Raw genomic sequence first — 13,154 nt, forward strand, 5'->3', positions numbered from 1 at the left:
CTGGAGCAGTGCGCAGGGAGCTACGTGGTGTGGTCAGATCGCAGAAGACTTCAACACTGGAGTGGAGTCGCCTGTGTTTCCACTGGAGCAGTGCGCAGGGAGCTACGTGGTGTGGTCAGATCACAGAAGACTTCAACACTGGAGTGGAGTCGCCTGTGTTTCCACTGGAGCAGTGCGCAGGTTGCTGCGCAGTATGGTCTTCAGTAGCAGTGCAGACCGGTCAGTGTAGCTACAACAGGGGTTTCAATACTTCCTTGTCTTCCGTCATTCTCATTTCAGTCTGTTGGCACAGAAACTTTGGTTTGCTTTGATCCCCGATTTACGTCACTCTTGTCCTAATGATAACCCAAGACCAAAACTGAACCTCAGACTTCTTTGTTTTTCGAAGAAGCATCTTGAAACGCTTGGTGGGGTTGTGCGGTCGTCTGAATTCTGAGAGTTTTGAAGATTTTTTTTTTTTTTTTTACATTTTTCACACAGTTGCGGTTTGAGATACTGCAGGGGCCAGGAAAGCCAAATAATTAGCGAGTCCCAAGTTAATTACAGTGTTTCCTCACAAGGCAAATATGTGTCACCTATTCCATTCCAAACTTTTGTGTACTCCGTGTATCCCACATGCGAGGAGTTCATTTCACTTGAAACATGTTTATTTTGTTGAGATTCTTCTGCAGTATCCTCTGGTTTTGTGGATGGAACTGTTAATGCAGTTTGGACAGACCGTGCTTAATTGCGGAAATTCACAGAAATGTACCTACAAATTGTATAAAGTGTTAGGAAATGTTTAAACTCACTTTCCATGATATTGGGGTTATATTAGGGTCAGTTTTAATCCTATAAACAGGAGAATATCTTAATATCGCCTGCCCCTCGTTTCAGTGTGTATTCAATCTATGTAGCAATGCTAATAAGTGGGAGGGTAAATAACACTGGAGGAGTATTTTTATTTTATTTTTGTTTTATTTTTTTCTACAGGTCAGCTTCTGGGTGGTACGAGAATTATTAACGGCACAGACCTTAAAGATACGCGCAGAAATACTAAGTCATTTTGTAAAATTAGCGAAGGTAAGCTTGACTTCTTGTTACACATTTTAATGTTCTTACTGCTGTGTGTTCTATATGTTTTTCCTTTTTTTCTGATACAGCAGTGTACCCATAGACAAGTCCTACAGTATCTGTGTCTGTCTGTCTGTCTGTCCCTCTCTCTCTCTCTCTTTCTCTCTCAAAATCTCTCTCGCTGTCTCTCGCTCTCTCTCAATCTCTCTCTCTCTCTCTCTCTCTACCTCTGTTTGTATATCGACAGTTAACTCATTTCTTTGTTCTCCATATTCCTTTCTTCTTGGTATTCTGTACAGATGTTGTTGCTTTATTTCCTTTGTTTTATATATTTTTTTTTCATTTAACTTGCCAGCTGTTATAATAAATTTATTAACAGAGTTATACTGCGCATCTTGTTGGAAGAACTACAAAGAGAGCATGATGTGTGACTGAGAGACACGGGCTTATTGTCATGGCATTTAAATAATGAAGCATGACAGCCTCATATGAGGTAACGCACTAGTCCCACATGAGGTCGTCATGCATTGCGTCTTCCATATGTCCCCATATAAAGAGTAGAAGAGCTTTTTTTTTTTTTTCAACATCCATGAAATGGTTAAATTGATTGATTAAAAAAATTCAGGCAAGCAGTGGAGTTTAACCTAAACCAGTTGGAGTACTGGACATTAGCAATGGGCTGCATGTTGCTGCAGTCCTAATCATTATAGCAATAGATTTCAACAAGCTTGTCCTGCCAGCTGAACCCTTATGCTGTACAATTTTATGTACGGAACAGGAGCTAGCATAATGATGAAACCAGTTTTCGATTTTGACAAAAAAAACGAAATGTTCCTCCTGGGCTAGATAATGGCTGTTCCTGCAGCCAATGCTGGAGACCTCCTGAGGGGTCAGGTTCAGAACAATGAGTGGGTCCAGATTACAGCATAGCCAGGCTCTCGCATCACTGCCTGCTGAAACGATTAAAGCCCAAGTAATTAAAGACGGAACAGAGGGGAAAAAATACAATTAACAACCCGACAAGCAAATGAGAATGAGATGCCGTGTTCAATAAAGCTGCGAATTTGCAGATTCTTTCTCACTGGAAATTTGGATGGTTTTTTTTGGGGGCGTTTTGGCAGGACACAGAGTTCCTTAACTCTCGAGAGCCAAGTCGTCACAGTAACGGAACTCGTGAAATTATGCTTTATTGTAATGGTTCAGTGTCAATTCCATAAACAATATGAATTCATGCTCAAATGAAATGACATCAAATAAATGGACCAAGCCGCGGAAAGACTATACAGCTTGTTTATAACTGCAGCTGGACACGCATGGCCCCCGTTTCGAAACTAGAAAAACAAAAACTTATCACAGACTATTCGGGGCAGTACTTAAAAAGCTCCTTCCAGTAACTAAGTTGTTTGTTTTATTCCTCTTAAAGAAAGTGCACTTGTATAAGCATACTGTAGGGCTCTTAAACTACAATCTGCCTTGTTTTCCACTGTGCTGTAATAATAAAGTGAAAACTCCAGGCCAGTAATAGTCATGTAATTTTGTCTAGTCTTCTATCCTGGAAATGATGCTCTTAATTAGCCAGCAGTTTGAGCCGATCCAGGTGTTGCTTTTGAACTGAACTTCTGACCTCAGCGTTGTCTTGTCTAACCGGCCTGTGGGTAATAAAGCCAGCTTTTATAAACCCCACGGATCATCTCGACCAATCAGGTTCCAAGTTGAGCGGTCATCATCATCATCATCATCATCATCATCATCAGACAGACGCCTTCCAAAAGCTAACCAGACTTTAGTCTTGAAACCAAGCAGGCTAAGCGATCCAAAATCTAACCTAAAAAACTCCCAAGTTGCCATCATAAACTTAACTGCGGTCCTTCTGTTTTATAATAGCAACAATACCCTTGTCGGTGGTCATTACCTGTAGATAATGGGCCTTTGTGAAGTGCATTCGGTTCTGGACCCCTCGCTGTTGCATCAGTCAGTTATGTACCTGGTATTGGCAGCTCCTTTGGCCATTAGTGGTTAAATGGATCAACCGCTGTTGTATTACTGTAGCGAAACTTTCTCTGCTCAAAGTGCTGTCTTCCTCCGATAATTGTCTTGAGAGCCTGGGTAACACATACTAATTGAACAGATATCGCTCGTTCTACACTGTGGCTTTATTGCATGCGAGCGGGGGCCAGCTTTCTGAGTGTGGTGTTAATTATCTGAAAATAACGTAACCTCTTCGTTTTGGAGTGATGTGCTTGCAGTGTGTTCATAAGTTTCCACTTGGATTGTTTGCCACATCTCTGTTGCACATTTTGTTCTGCTTACGGTTGCAGACAGTATTTTTGGTTTTATTAGACTTAAGTGGGTCTTATATATCTGAAGGGCATTTCATCATTGTTTTATGATTCATACTGTAGGTCATATCAGGGCCTTGTCTATGATATTAATTAAACTGCTCTGGGCCCAGAGAAGTGCAAAACGAATTTGAGATCTGGAACTGTCACGTGAAAATTCAGTTGTTGATGGAAGCTTTCTTCTCCAAAACCATCAGTCCTCTTGCCTTCATTTATTGCAGTCGTTACGTTTTTATAGCAAGACTGATTGTCCTTTTAATCTTTGGCTTGGTTGTTTGGTTGCTTTGCGGATTCTGATTCATTTAATGTTTTGTTCTCTTTTCAGAAACTGCTAGAGCTGAACAACCTCCACTCTCTCGTGTCCGTGGTGTCTGCCTTACAGAGTGCGCCGATTTTCAGACTCTCCAAAACGTGGGCAGTAAGTGGTTCCATCCACATGCTTTATACTCCCGTGGCTCTTTCTCAGTCAAATGTCTTAATTAGCTACAAGAAACCAGAGCGGCACTTCCTGGAACATACAGCCATTTTATTATTTTTATTTTAATATAGTTGATATCCTACAAAATCATTGTGACAAATCGGGACCTCCCAAATGTATTGCTCAGGTGTGGCTTTAAGAGAACTGAACTGAACTGCCAGGTGAACCCTCCTGCCTTTTCAGCCGGTTCACTGTATCACTGGTGAGAGAAAGACAGCCTCTTGCCAGGAAGAAAACTTAATACATACAGAGCTGAATCCGTATAGAGGCTGTAACGAAAGTAAGTTGCCAGAAATGCGAAGATGTAAATATTTAAACTGGCCTTTCACCTTGGTCTGGATATACAGCAGTCATGTCCCTTGGTCTTCTTGGCTCTTGCTATTTACTTGTTGTTTCAAAGTCCCTCTTGAGTTGTTTCTGTCCAGTCCACTTGCACTACATCATTAGAAAATGCTTATGGAACAAGGGCTTGTCTGTTCTGTTAGAGAGTGCAGTACTACGTCATACCAGTAGAGGGTAGTCAAATGCAGAAATGATACCCTATCTATTGTATGTTTATTCTACACCTTTTATTGGCATCAAATAAACTCCATCCATTAGATGCTAATGGGTGTTTTTTAGAGACTAAATTAAATTACCGTTCATCTCTGGCGCTTTGGCTTAATATGACGGATAATTTCAAAACTGGCCAAAAATGTGCTTTCTTTCAATGTTCCTGTTTTAGTTTGTATTCTAAATGGATTTCTGCTTCGCGCATAGCACCATCTGGTGGATGGATCCTGTAACAAAACTACTGTTTTATAGGAGAATTTCACCGTTTCTCTTAAAGGGACGGTCACATTCTCTGTAAGATGCACTGTGAAATTAACTAACTTTGTGTCCTGCCAGTCTGTGATAGCTTGAGGCTGAGGTTGCATGGGTTAAACGGATCAAATGTCTAATATATGTGTAAAGGGACTTTGCATCCCTTAGGTGATCTATGTGGAAGAAGTCAATATTCCAGATAGCAATCCATATATATATATTTTTTATCCTGGGGTACTGGAATCCCCTCTAATGCAGTAACAGATCATCAGAGTTATTTTTAAGTGTCTGTGTTTAGAAGCTTAAATTGAATTTATACCACATGTATGAAGAAATGTAAATTAATAAAATCAAATAAAACAGATGATGTAAAATAACTGGGAACAGTTTGCATGTGTGAGTGCATGATTGGGACGGGACGGGGCTTTTCCTCAATGTAAGCGTTTCCAGTAATATCTGTACAACATCTGCTTCTACAGCAGACCCTTAATTGTGTGTCATGGTGGGTAGATTGCTGTGTAATTTCCTCAGTGTGTTGTATTTGCATGGAACTCCTGCTGCTGGTTTTCGCTTTTCCTATATATATATATATATATATATATATATATATATATATATATATATATATATATATATATATATATAAGTTGGATTTTTTTGCATGAGAAAGGAAGAAAAGCTTCACAGACAGAAATTATTTTTACTCAGATTTATATCGCCTGAATGCAAGACTTGCGATGAAGACTTGGCAGGAACGTGGAGAATCCTTTGTCCAGCGGTGACAGATACTAACTGATGGTGATGGTGATTAATTCATGCAAGATTCCCCTAGAAGTGTACTCCCAAGGAGGTTTGCTGTTTTTCTGTAAAAATCCATGCTCTGTACAAGCTCAGCCTTCACTTCTTTAACTAGAATTGTTCTCAGAAATTGGAGTGCTTACACTCGGAGACATGTGTGTGTGCTTATATACAGTGTAAAAACCAAAGGCGTGACTGCATCTTCTCAGAAAACAGCCGTGCCCAAGTTATAAACCTGTGTGCCAGTTTGCTAGCTGAACAGCAATAGCATTCTCTCCATTTCCGGTTCTGCTTTGGGAGGGTTTGCATTGCAGGGAAGCCAGCGTGGGCTGCCTTTCGAAAAACCTTTCTTTGGAACTATATCTCTATGTATTTCCTGCAGGATGTAGGACGCGGTGGTTAACGTCGCTGCTCATTAGGTGTGTTTTAACCCAAAGCGAGTCAGGCAGCGTAGCAAGGAAATGATGAGGATTTCTTTCGTTGGCTGGCCAGGGAGAGAGAAGCAGATTGCACACAGGTGGTGGTGGTGGTGGTGGTGATGCTTAAGGAGCAGACAGAAGTACATTACAGTTTAGAGAGACCCTGAGAACGGGCATCTGTGACTTCCTGTACTGTAAGGAGACAGGCAGGGGCTGAGACAATTAGGACCTGTAATATGGGGCTAGAATCCACGTTGGAACACTGTTTGGATTTGATTTCCTTGTTTTATTGATTCAATGGATTTGATTATTGAAAGACAGCGAGCAGATTGGGCTGAATATTCTATATATATATATATATATTACACACACACACACACACACACACACACACACACACACACACACACACAGTGCTTCAGCTTTTTTATTCATTGTGGTATTATTTTCACAGACTGCAGTTTTGAGTGCGGTTGCCCTGCAAGTCTGTAGTACTGAAATGGTTAATCAGCTTCGCTTCCCTAATTGTTGTTTTCAGCAGTTCAGCTTGTCATTTCTAATCACTTCTCTGTATTGGCTCAGACTAGCGGGCATCTGATTCGTTTGCCAGGACTTTACCAAAAAAGAAACAAAAGAGCATAACTCTCCAAAAAAAAAAAAAAAAAACCTCCGATGGCTCCCGATGAATGTGTTATTTTACAAGCCTCTTTCTGCACATTGTCACTGTTGTATTGAATTATTTCAGTTGTCCCGTAATTATGTGCGAGTGTGTTTTGAATTTCAGTAGATTTTTAAGTGAATGAAGAACTTCCTGTGGTATTTTAAGCAAAAACCAACTCAATTTCCAACATTATAACTTATTATGGCACCATAATGTACATCCGTCTGGAGTATTTTGCTAATGTAATTTATGTTCAATCTGTTTCAAATCAACAACAGATTATTACCGTTCCTCATAACTTTTTAAAAACCAAAATGTAATCAGCTGTTTTCTCTCACTGCTGATTTCAGTACCCTTCTGTCGCAACACCCCAAAGTACCCTCATGCTTTTAGTAAACAGCCTTTGCTATGATCAGCCGGTGTGTTTGTGCGTGAAAACAAACAACAAAAAAAAAGTTTTCTTAGTAGCCGCAGATTTATTTATTTTTCTTTCATTATGAAAGTGAGAAAAATGAAAGACAGCAGCATGGCTTCTTTCCTTCATCTGGTAGAAGGTGTTGTGTGTTTTTTACAGCAGCCTTGCAAAGTACTGCAGGTATTCGCTATCAATACAGCATTAGTGTGATGTTGTGTTTTCAATGTGTGGCTTAGCTTTACCATGTGAAAATAACTTTCTTATGATTTATGGCTAATCCTCTGACATTAATATAAATCTCCCCCAGTCCCTGGCAATGAAAGGGGCTTCTAAACTTGGCAGACATCTCATAAACCATTATTTTAATGCAAGATCTGTATATTTTTGAAATTATGGACTGACTTTTAAGCGTGTGTTGTGTACAGTCCAGTTTCTCCTGGCTTAAAGAAAGATACCTAACGACTTACAAATTAGTTGGCGTAATTCCTTTAGATGTTCTTGCGCTTGTCAGAAAAATGATACCTCCCAAGTTTTGGAACGTCCAGGGTAATCATTTTGATGTCGTTCCTATACAGAAGATCATGCCGGCAATAAGAAGAAGAAGATGCTGAGAATTCATTTTTTTTCTCTTCCAAACAGACTAGGTCATTTCATTTGAGGTCATTTGAGTGTCGTTTTTTCAGTTTATTTTTTTATATATTTTATATTATAGTCCGGATTTAAAATCCCCCTTTTCTACATTTTGTTGGCTTCAGCCCACCTTGCGTGCTTGGCTAAAGAACAAGTCCCTTTCTAGTTAGAACTCCACTCAACCGAAAGTCTGTTTCATCCTGCTGCACTGAAATTAGGACAGGTGAACCACACAGTTAAATATTCACCCTGAACGGGACACGCTGTTCTGCGTCATTTTTTTTTTTTTTAAAGACACAAGAGCAAAGATCTGTGTGTGCAGCATCACCCTGCTTGAAAACAAAACTCGAGACCAGGGGGGAGGCGTGTGGTCTCAGGCGATTGTTGAAATTCAGGTCACCCCAAATTGAAAGCACAGTGACCTGCCAATGAACTCCCAGCAAGACGCAGACAGGGGAAAGAAAGATGCTGAAGGTCTGTTTTATAACTGGGCTGAATCAATTCTGGAATCGGGGGTACAAATTAAATCAAGAAAACTTACAAAGCTCTCTCTGCTGAAGGTGTGGCCAGTTCCCAGTAATAGCATGTGGAGACACAGTACAGTGGGGACTGAACCTTGGCTATTATAGCCTGGACTGTCTTCATCCATTATGCCACTATGTGTTACAAGCCAGGACTGTGATTAGAAACCTCGCTGTACTGCATGAAACCAGTTTTCAGCGTATGAATAACTAGCGTTGATGTAAAGCAGATCCTGTGTAATTTGGAACTCTTTCTCCCCCTCTGCTCCCCCTGTTTTTATAACATTTCACAAGACCTCTTCTCTCCTTGCTATCTACAATATGAACAGATCTGCATAACACACACCTCATAGGGGAAAGACTGTAAAAAACACAGATAATTTAAAACAAACAAACAAAAAAAAAAGGGGGTTCCCTGACAACACCCCCTGCCAGCACCTTTGCTGTGTGAAACGCTGTAAGACGAATTTCAGCAGAGTTGTATTGAATTGACACGTCTGATTAAACAAACTAATAAAGGTTCATCAAATGCTATAATATACGATGGAAAGGGTTTTCTTGAATCAATTGTCATTATCAGACAATGCAATTATCTTGTAGGAAATGATGATTTAATACAGACTAATATCCCTCGAGTTTGACATCATGTCTGTGTTGTGGCCGACTGTGGATGTCTATACTGGCCTAAAATAGGGGGCTGTACAGTATGCACTGTTGTCACGCTGGCCCATTAGGTAATATAGGCTAGTTATCACTGCATTATGAAGACACAATTGTGGATGTTGATTAGGTTAGTTTTGCCTTCTTGTTTTAATGATAGCGTGATCCTTGAAGAGTGGTGCTCCTTGGTTTAAATGGATACCCAGGATGTCATGGTATAGGGTGTCCATGGAGGTGAAGTCATAGCATTCGGTTCTTCGAGTTGTTCTGCTATTTTATTATTTTACTGGTGATTTAGGAGCAGGCAAACAGGAGGATGTCTCTTCTTCCGTTTGCGAAGCTGGGGCTCTGATCCACCTTCCATTGTTCCGGTATAATGATCTTTGCAAAAGCAAGATGTGGAAACCGTCATCTGCTGGGAGACAGAGCCAGCGCAGAGACCCATGGGTGCAGTAATTCAACAGTCACAGGAAAGAGAGGACTTTGTGATCTTACTTCTACTAAATAAGAGAAGTCGTCCATATTCAACACACGCAATCTAAATTTTGCAGTATTACTTTCTTTTATTAAGTTTTTTTTTTAGTTTTTTTTTACGGTGAACATTTCTGAAGAAGGCACTTGCCAAAACATTAGCCTGCTTCGCTCTTTGTGCAAGATTATTCCAGTTTTATTACGGCTCATTACTGCTTGCTGCATGCTTCTGTCTGGTCTGTGAGGGATTGCGTACCAGTATGATGAAAGTGTCTTTCTTTTCAATCAGCAGAAAGTCAAAGCTTTCTGTAGGGAGGTGTATATTTTATTTTATTTTATTTTATTTTATTTTATTTAATAATGAGGGTTTTTTTTTATTTGGTTCAGGTTTCTCCCGTTAACCGTCTGATTTTATCATTCATATCTATATCTAATCTATTCAGTGACAAGGTTAAGTTTATTCAGCGCTGAAAATTGTTTGCAGATTTTCAGTACAGAATAAATTCTGTTCTCTGCATAATATTTTGATATTAATTGCTAAGCTTATGACCTGCACATGTTTTCAGTGACTTCATACAACTGGTTCAATTTAACAGTGCAATTACGCCATTGGCCATTGTTACCTTGAAGCTAAACATTTATCTTAATAATTTCTCACTTGTTTAGAAAGCTACTTTTAAAGACGTGATAGTTACAAAATTACTCTGGGTAATTCAGAACCGCTAAGGTTTAATAGGTATGTACTGAAACATTTCTAAATGCCTGGCATGGGACCAGTTCTCATCCTAGTCTGAAATTACTAAGATTTCCATGCTTATCCAATATCATGCGGTTTTTAAAAATGTTTCAAGGTTTTTCCTCTAAAGCCTGCATGCTGGAAGCACAAGTTAACTAAAGCTCTGACAAAGTACAGCACACAATGCAATCACTGAAATGCATTACCTGTTACATAAAAAAAATATACAATGATATGTTGGTAGCAACTACTACAATACTAGTATGTCTGCAAGCTAAGTGTTAAACATTTAAAGTGTTTTATGCAGGGTTTATTACAAGTCTGCTGTATTTTTTTTATATTCTAAAACACCCCAGAAAGAAGACTGATACATTTCTGAATTGTTTAAAAAGGTATTCTCAATCGATTTTAAAGTCTTAATTATTATTTTTTCTTTTGAAATTCAAATCTTGCACCTGACTTGCCGATCAGGAGTACTGAAAATCAATGGGTGACCTCCTTTTACCTCCCGAAAATAACTGCAGTGGATGTGCATTATTCAACAGCGATGCCATGATCCACTTGTACAGATATCATTACAAAGGCCATGCTTTCTCCAAATACTTTTGAAAATTTAAATAAGTACCTTTTGGTATCGTTCCATAATGGAAACCTGAATGCAATTTTCTCATTTTATTAAACGCCACACTTCAAGTGTGAAATAGGAAATTCTTTAGTTAATGACTCTGTTTTCTAAACCAGCAAGCGTTAGCAGACACACTGAAAGCATTTATACTTGCGGTAACGTTTATGTCTCCTAATTAGACGGGCCAGAAAGGAGAGGTTTATTTAGTTAATTTTTTACTTCAGTTTAAAAATAGCTGCATCAGAGCCAGATGTTGCTCTCTGTCTTCTGAACCTACATTTTGAGATAATGATTTATGCATCCTAAATCCATTAAAAATGACTTGGACCTGTCGGAATCTGCCAGTTCTATTTATTCCTATTAAAAGGCACCCCTTTGAAAAGCAATAAAGCCATTCAGTTATTTACCATCGTCTTCATTAGTCTCATCCGGGCAGTAGCAGTCAGCAACTCAGGCGTGCAAAACCTTTAAAACCTTAAATGCAACTTTGGGATGTGTTGGGTTTTTTTTTCCCCTGTATGTCGTCCCAGTAATGCCTCTGAAAACCGTCTCTAATGTGTTTCTCGTGCATCCCAAACCAAGCCACCGAGTTGTCATTTATTTGTCATTTATTTTTTTTCATTTATTGCAGCTTATTAATCGCAAGGACAAGACCGCCTTCGACAAGCTGGACTACCTGTTGTCGAAAGAGGAGAACTACAGCCGCATGAGAGAATACATCAGCACCTTGAAAATGGTCCCAACCATCCCTTATCTAGGTGAGCGAGACAACTTGACCTGCAAGGAATATTAAAAGCAAAAGTGTTGTCATATGTCATATATACAGTATATATGTATATATATATATGGTTTTTTTGTTTTGTTGCTGGCCTACACTTCATGATGGTTGACCCACTCACAGGGGTAAAGAAGTAATTGATTGGTGCGTGCTGCACACACACCACAAAGTGGAGAGACTGAGGAATGTAGTGAGAGATGGAGAAATGAGGTAAAAGTAACGACAAGAGCCACGAACGATTAGGTTTAGTTGAAATATTGAAGAGGTGGATGTTGGAGGTGATCTTGACAGGTAGTCTCATCGTGAAAGTAAGGAGACGTGTGTGTGTGTGTGTGTGTGTGGTTCGGGTTCAAGTGAAGAAAGTGTTTTTTAAGCTCTTCGATGAGAGATGAAAGCAAACTGTAGCAGCAGCAGCTGACACCGGCGATGCATCGGACGAGAAACACATGGTGTGCGTGCGTGCGTGCGTGCGTGCGTGCGATGCACCTGACGTCTTTGTCATTGTTCCTCGAACCATTTGCTCATAATTCTGGCTTGATGGATAGGTGCATTTTATAGTGCAGTATTAAAAGTAGCAATTTATCAATTCAGTAAGAGGAACATAGTGCTGGGGTAGTGTGTGTTTTTTTTTTTTTTTTTTGGAACATTGATTTACTTATGTTTAATGCAAACACTGTACTGAGCTTTTGCTGTAAAATAACTGCTGAGAAAAAATGAGGCGCCTACATTTCTAGAGGATGAGGTTTCCTTCTCGAAAATGTACAGCTTTCCACAGTGAGGCTTGGGAGTAAATCTATCCCGTTGTTACAAAGCTCCTGTCAAACTGAATTCCCTTTCTGTCGGAGAGTTGAAAGATGCATTGGGCCCTTAAGCACATCTGGTAAACGGGCTGCAGCACAGTGGCTAATGAGGAGGTCTTTGTTGTTAGCACTGAAGGTTAAGCATGCCTGAATATACTGTATTGTATGCAGACCACATCGTCACACTATCCACTGGCTATAGCAGAGACCTGTGCTTACCGCAGAACTCCGAGGCAGCGGTGTCTTTGTTAAACACATCTGCTACTGAGTAAAGCAGTGTGTTCCTGCATGCATGCCATCCACGTAGCCTGGGGTAGCTTAATAACTGCAGCAACCCCACAACCAGCATCTATAACCATGAACATATGAAGCACATAACATCCGCCTCACCCATCATTTGTGCCAGGATAACTACACTTTTTTTTTTATTCCAGTGAAAAAGAAGACGGTAAATGCTTTTGAGTTGTTATATTGTTGTGCTGTGATCCCCTAAACTGAAATAAAACCACACTTCCCACAGTGAATAAACAGATTACGGTTAGTTTCTGTGTGTCTAATGAGATGAGAAAGCAGTGCACTGGATTTATGTTGGTCTGCGCTGCGTGACAGCTCGGAATGCTGGGGCCGTCACCTCTCTCCTTCGCCTGTATAGCTGTCAGGCTTGTAGATCCATTGGTGCTAGTGGTGTGGAGAGGACCTTTTGACACAGTAAATTGGTCCGAGACCTTGTCTTTTTGATTTAAGAAAAAAATAACCTTACTCACGTGATTGACCCCCAGAACTTCTGGGATTGGTTAAAATGAAGGATCTTTTGATGACTGAGGAAAGTCATTTGCGTTCATGGTTTCGTTCCACATTCCTTTTGAAACACGTAGCTCAGTTAAGGATCTTCGCATAGGTTTCTTGTAGTGTTACTGAACAGCTAAGGACCTGCGTTTTTAAAAAAGTTATTAAGGGTGTGATTTT

General features: G+C 39.9%; 1 protein-coding gene across 4 annotated transcripts in view; it reads left to right on the forward strand.

The window, feature by feature from the left end:
* LOC117962659 (ras-specific guanine nucleotide-releasing factor RalGPS1-like) overlaps nucleotides 1-13,154 on the forward strand; it is a 136,439-nt gene that overhangs the window by 39,491 nt on the left and 83,794 nt on the right. For all 4 annotated transcript variants that reach the window (XM_058986753.1, XM_058986750.1, XM_058986751.1 and 1 more), the window contains 3 exons: nucleotides 973-1,062; nucleotides 3,718-3,810; nucleotides 11,242-11,368. In XM_058986753.1, coding sequence (XP_058842736.1) covers nucleotides 973-1,062; nucleotides 3,718-3,810; nucleotides 11,242-11,368 — 310 coding nt within the window. The remainder of the gene's footprint in view (nucleotides 1-972; nucleotides 1,063-3,717; nucleotides 3,811-11,241; nucleotides 11,369-13,154) is intronic.

This window comes from Acipenser ruthenus, chromosome 15 (assembly GCF_902713425.1).
Source record: "Acipenser ruthenus chromosome 15, fAciRut3.2 maternal haplotype, whole genome shotgun sequence".
Lineage (NCBI taxonomy): Eukaryota > Metazoa > Chordata > Actinopteri > Acipenseriformes > Acipenseridae > Acipenser > Acipenser ruthenus.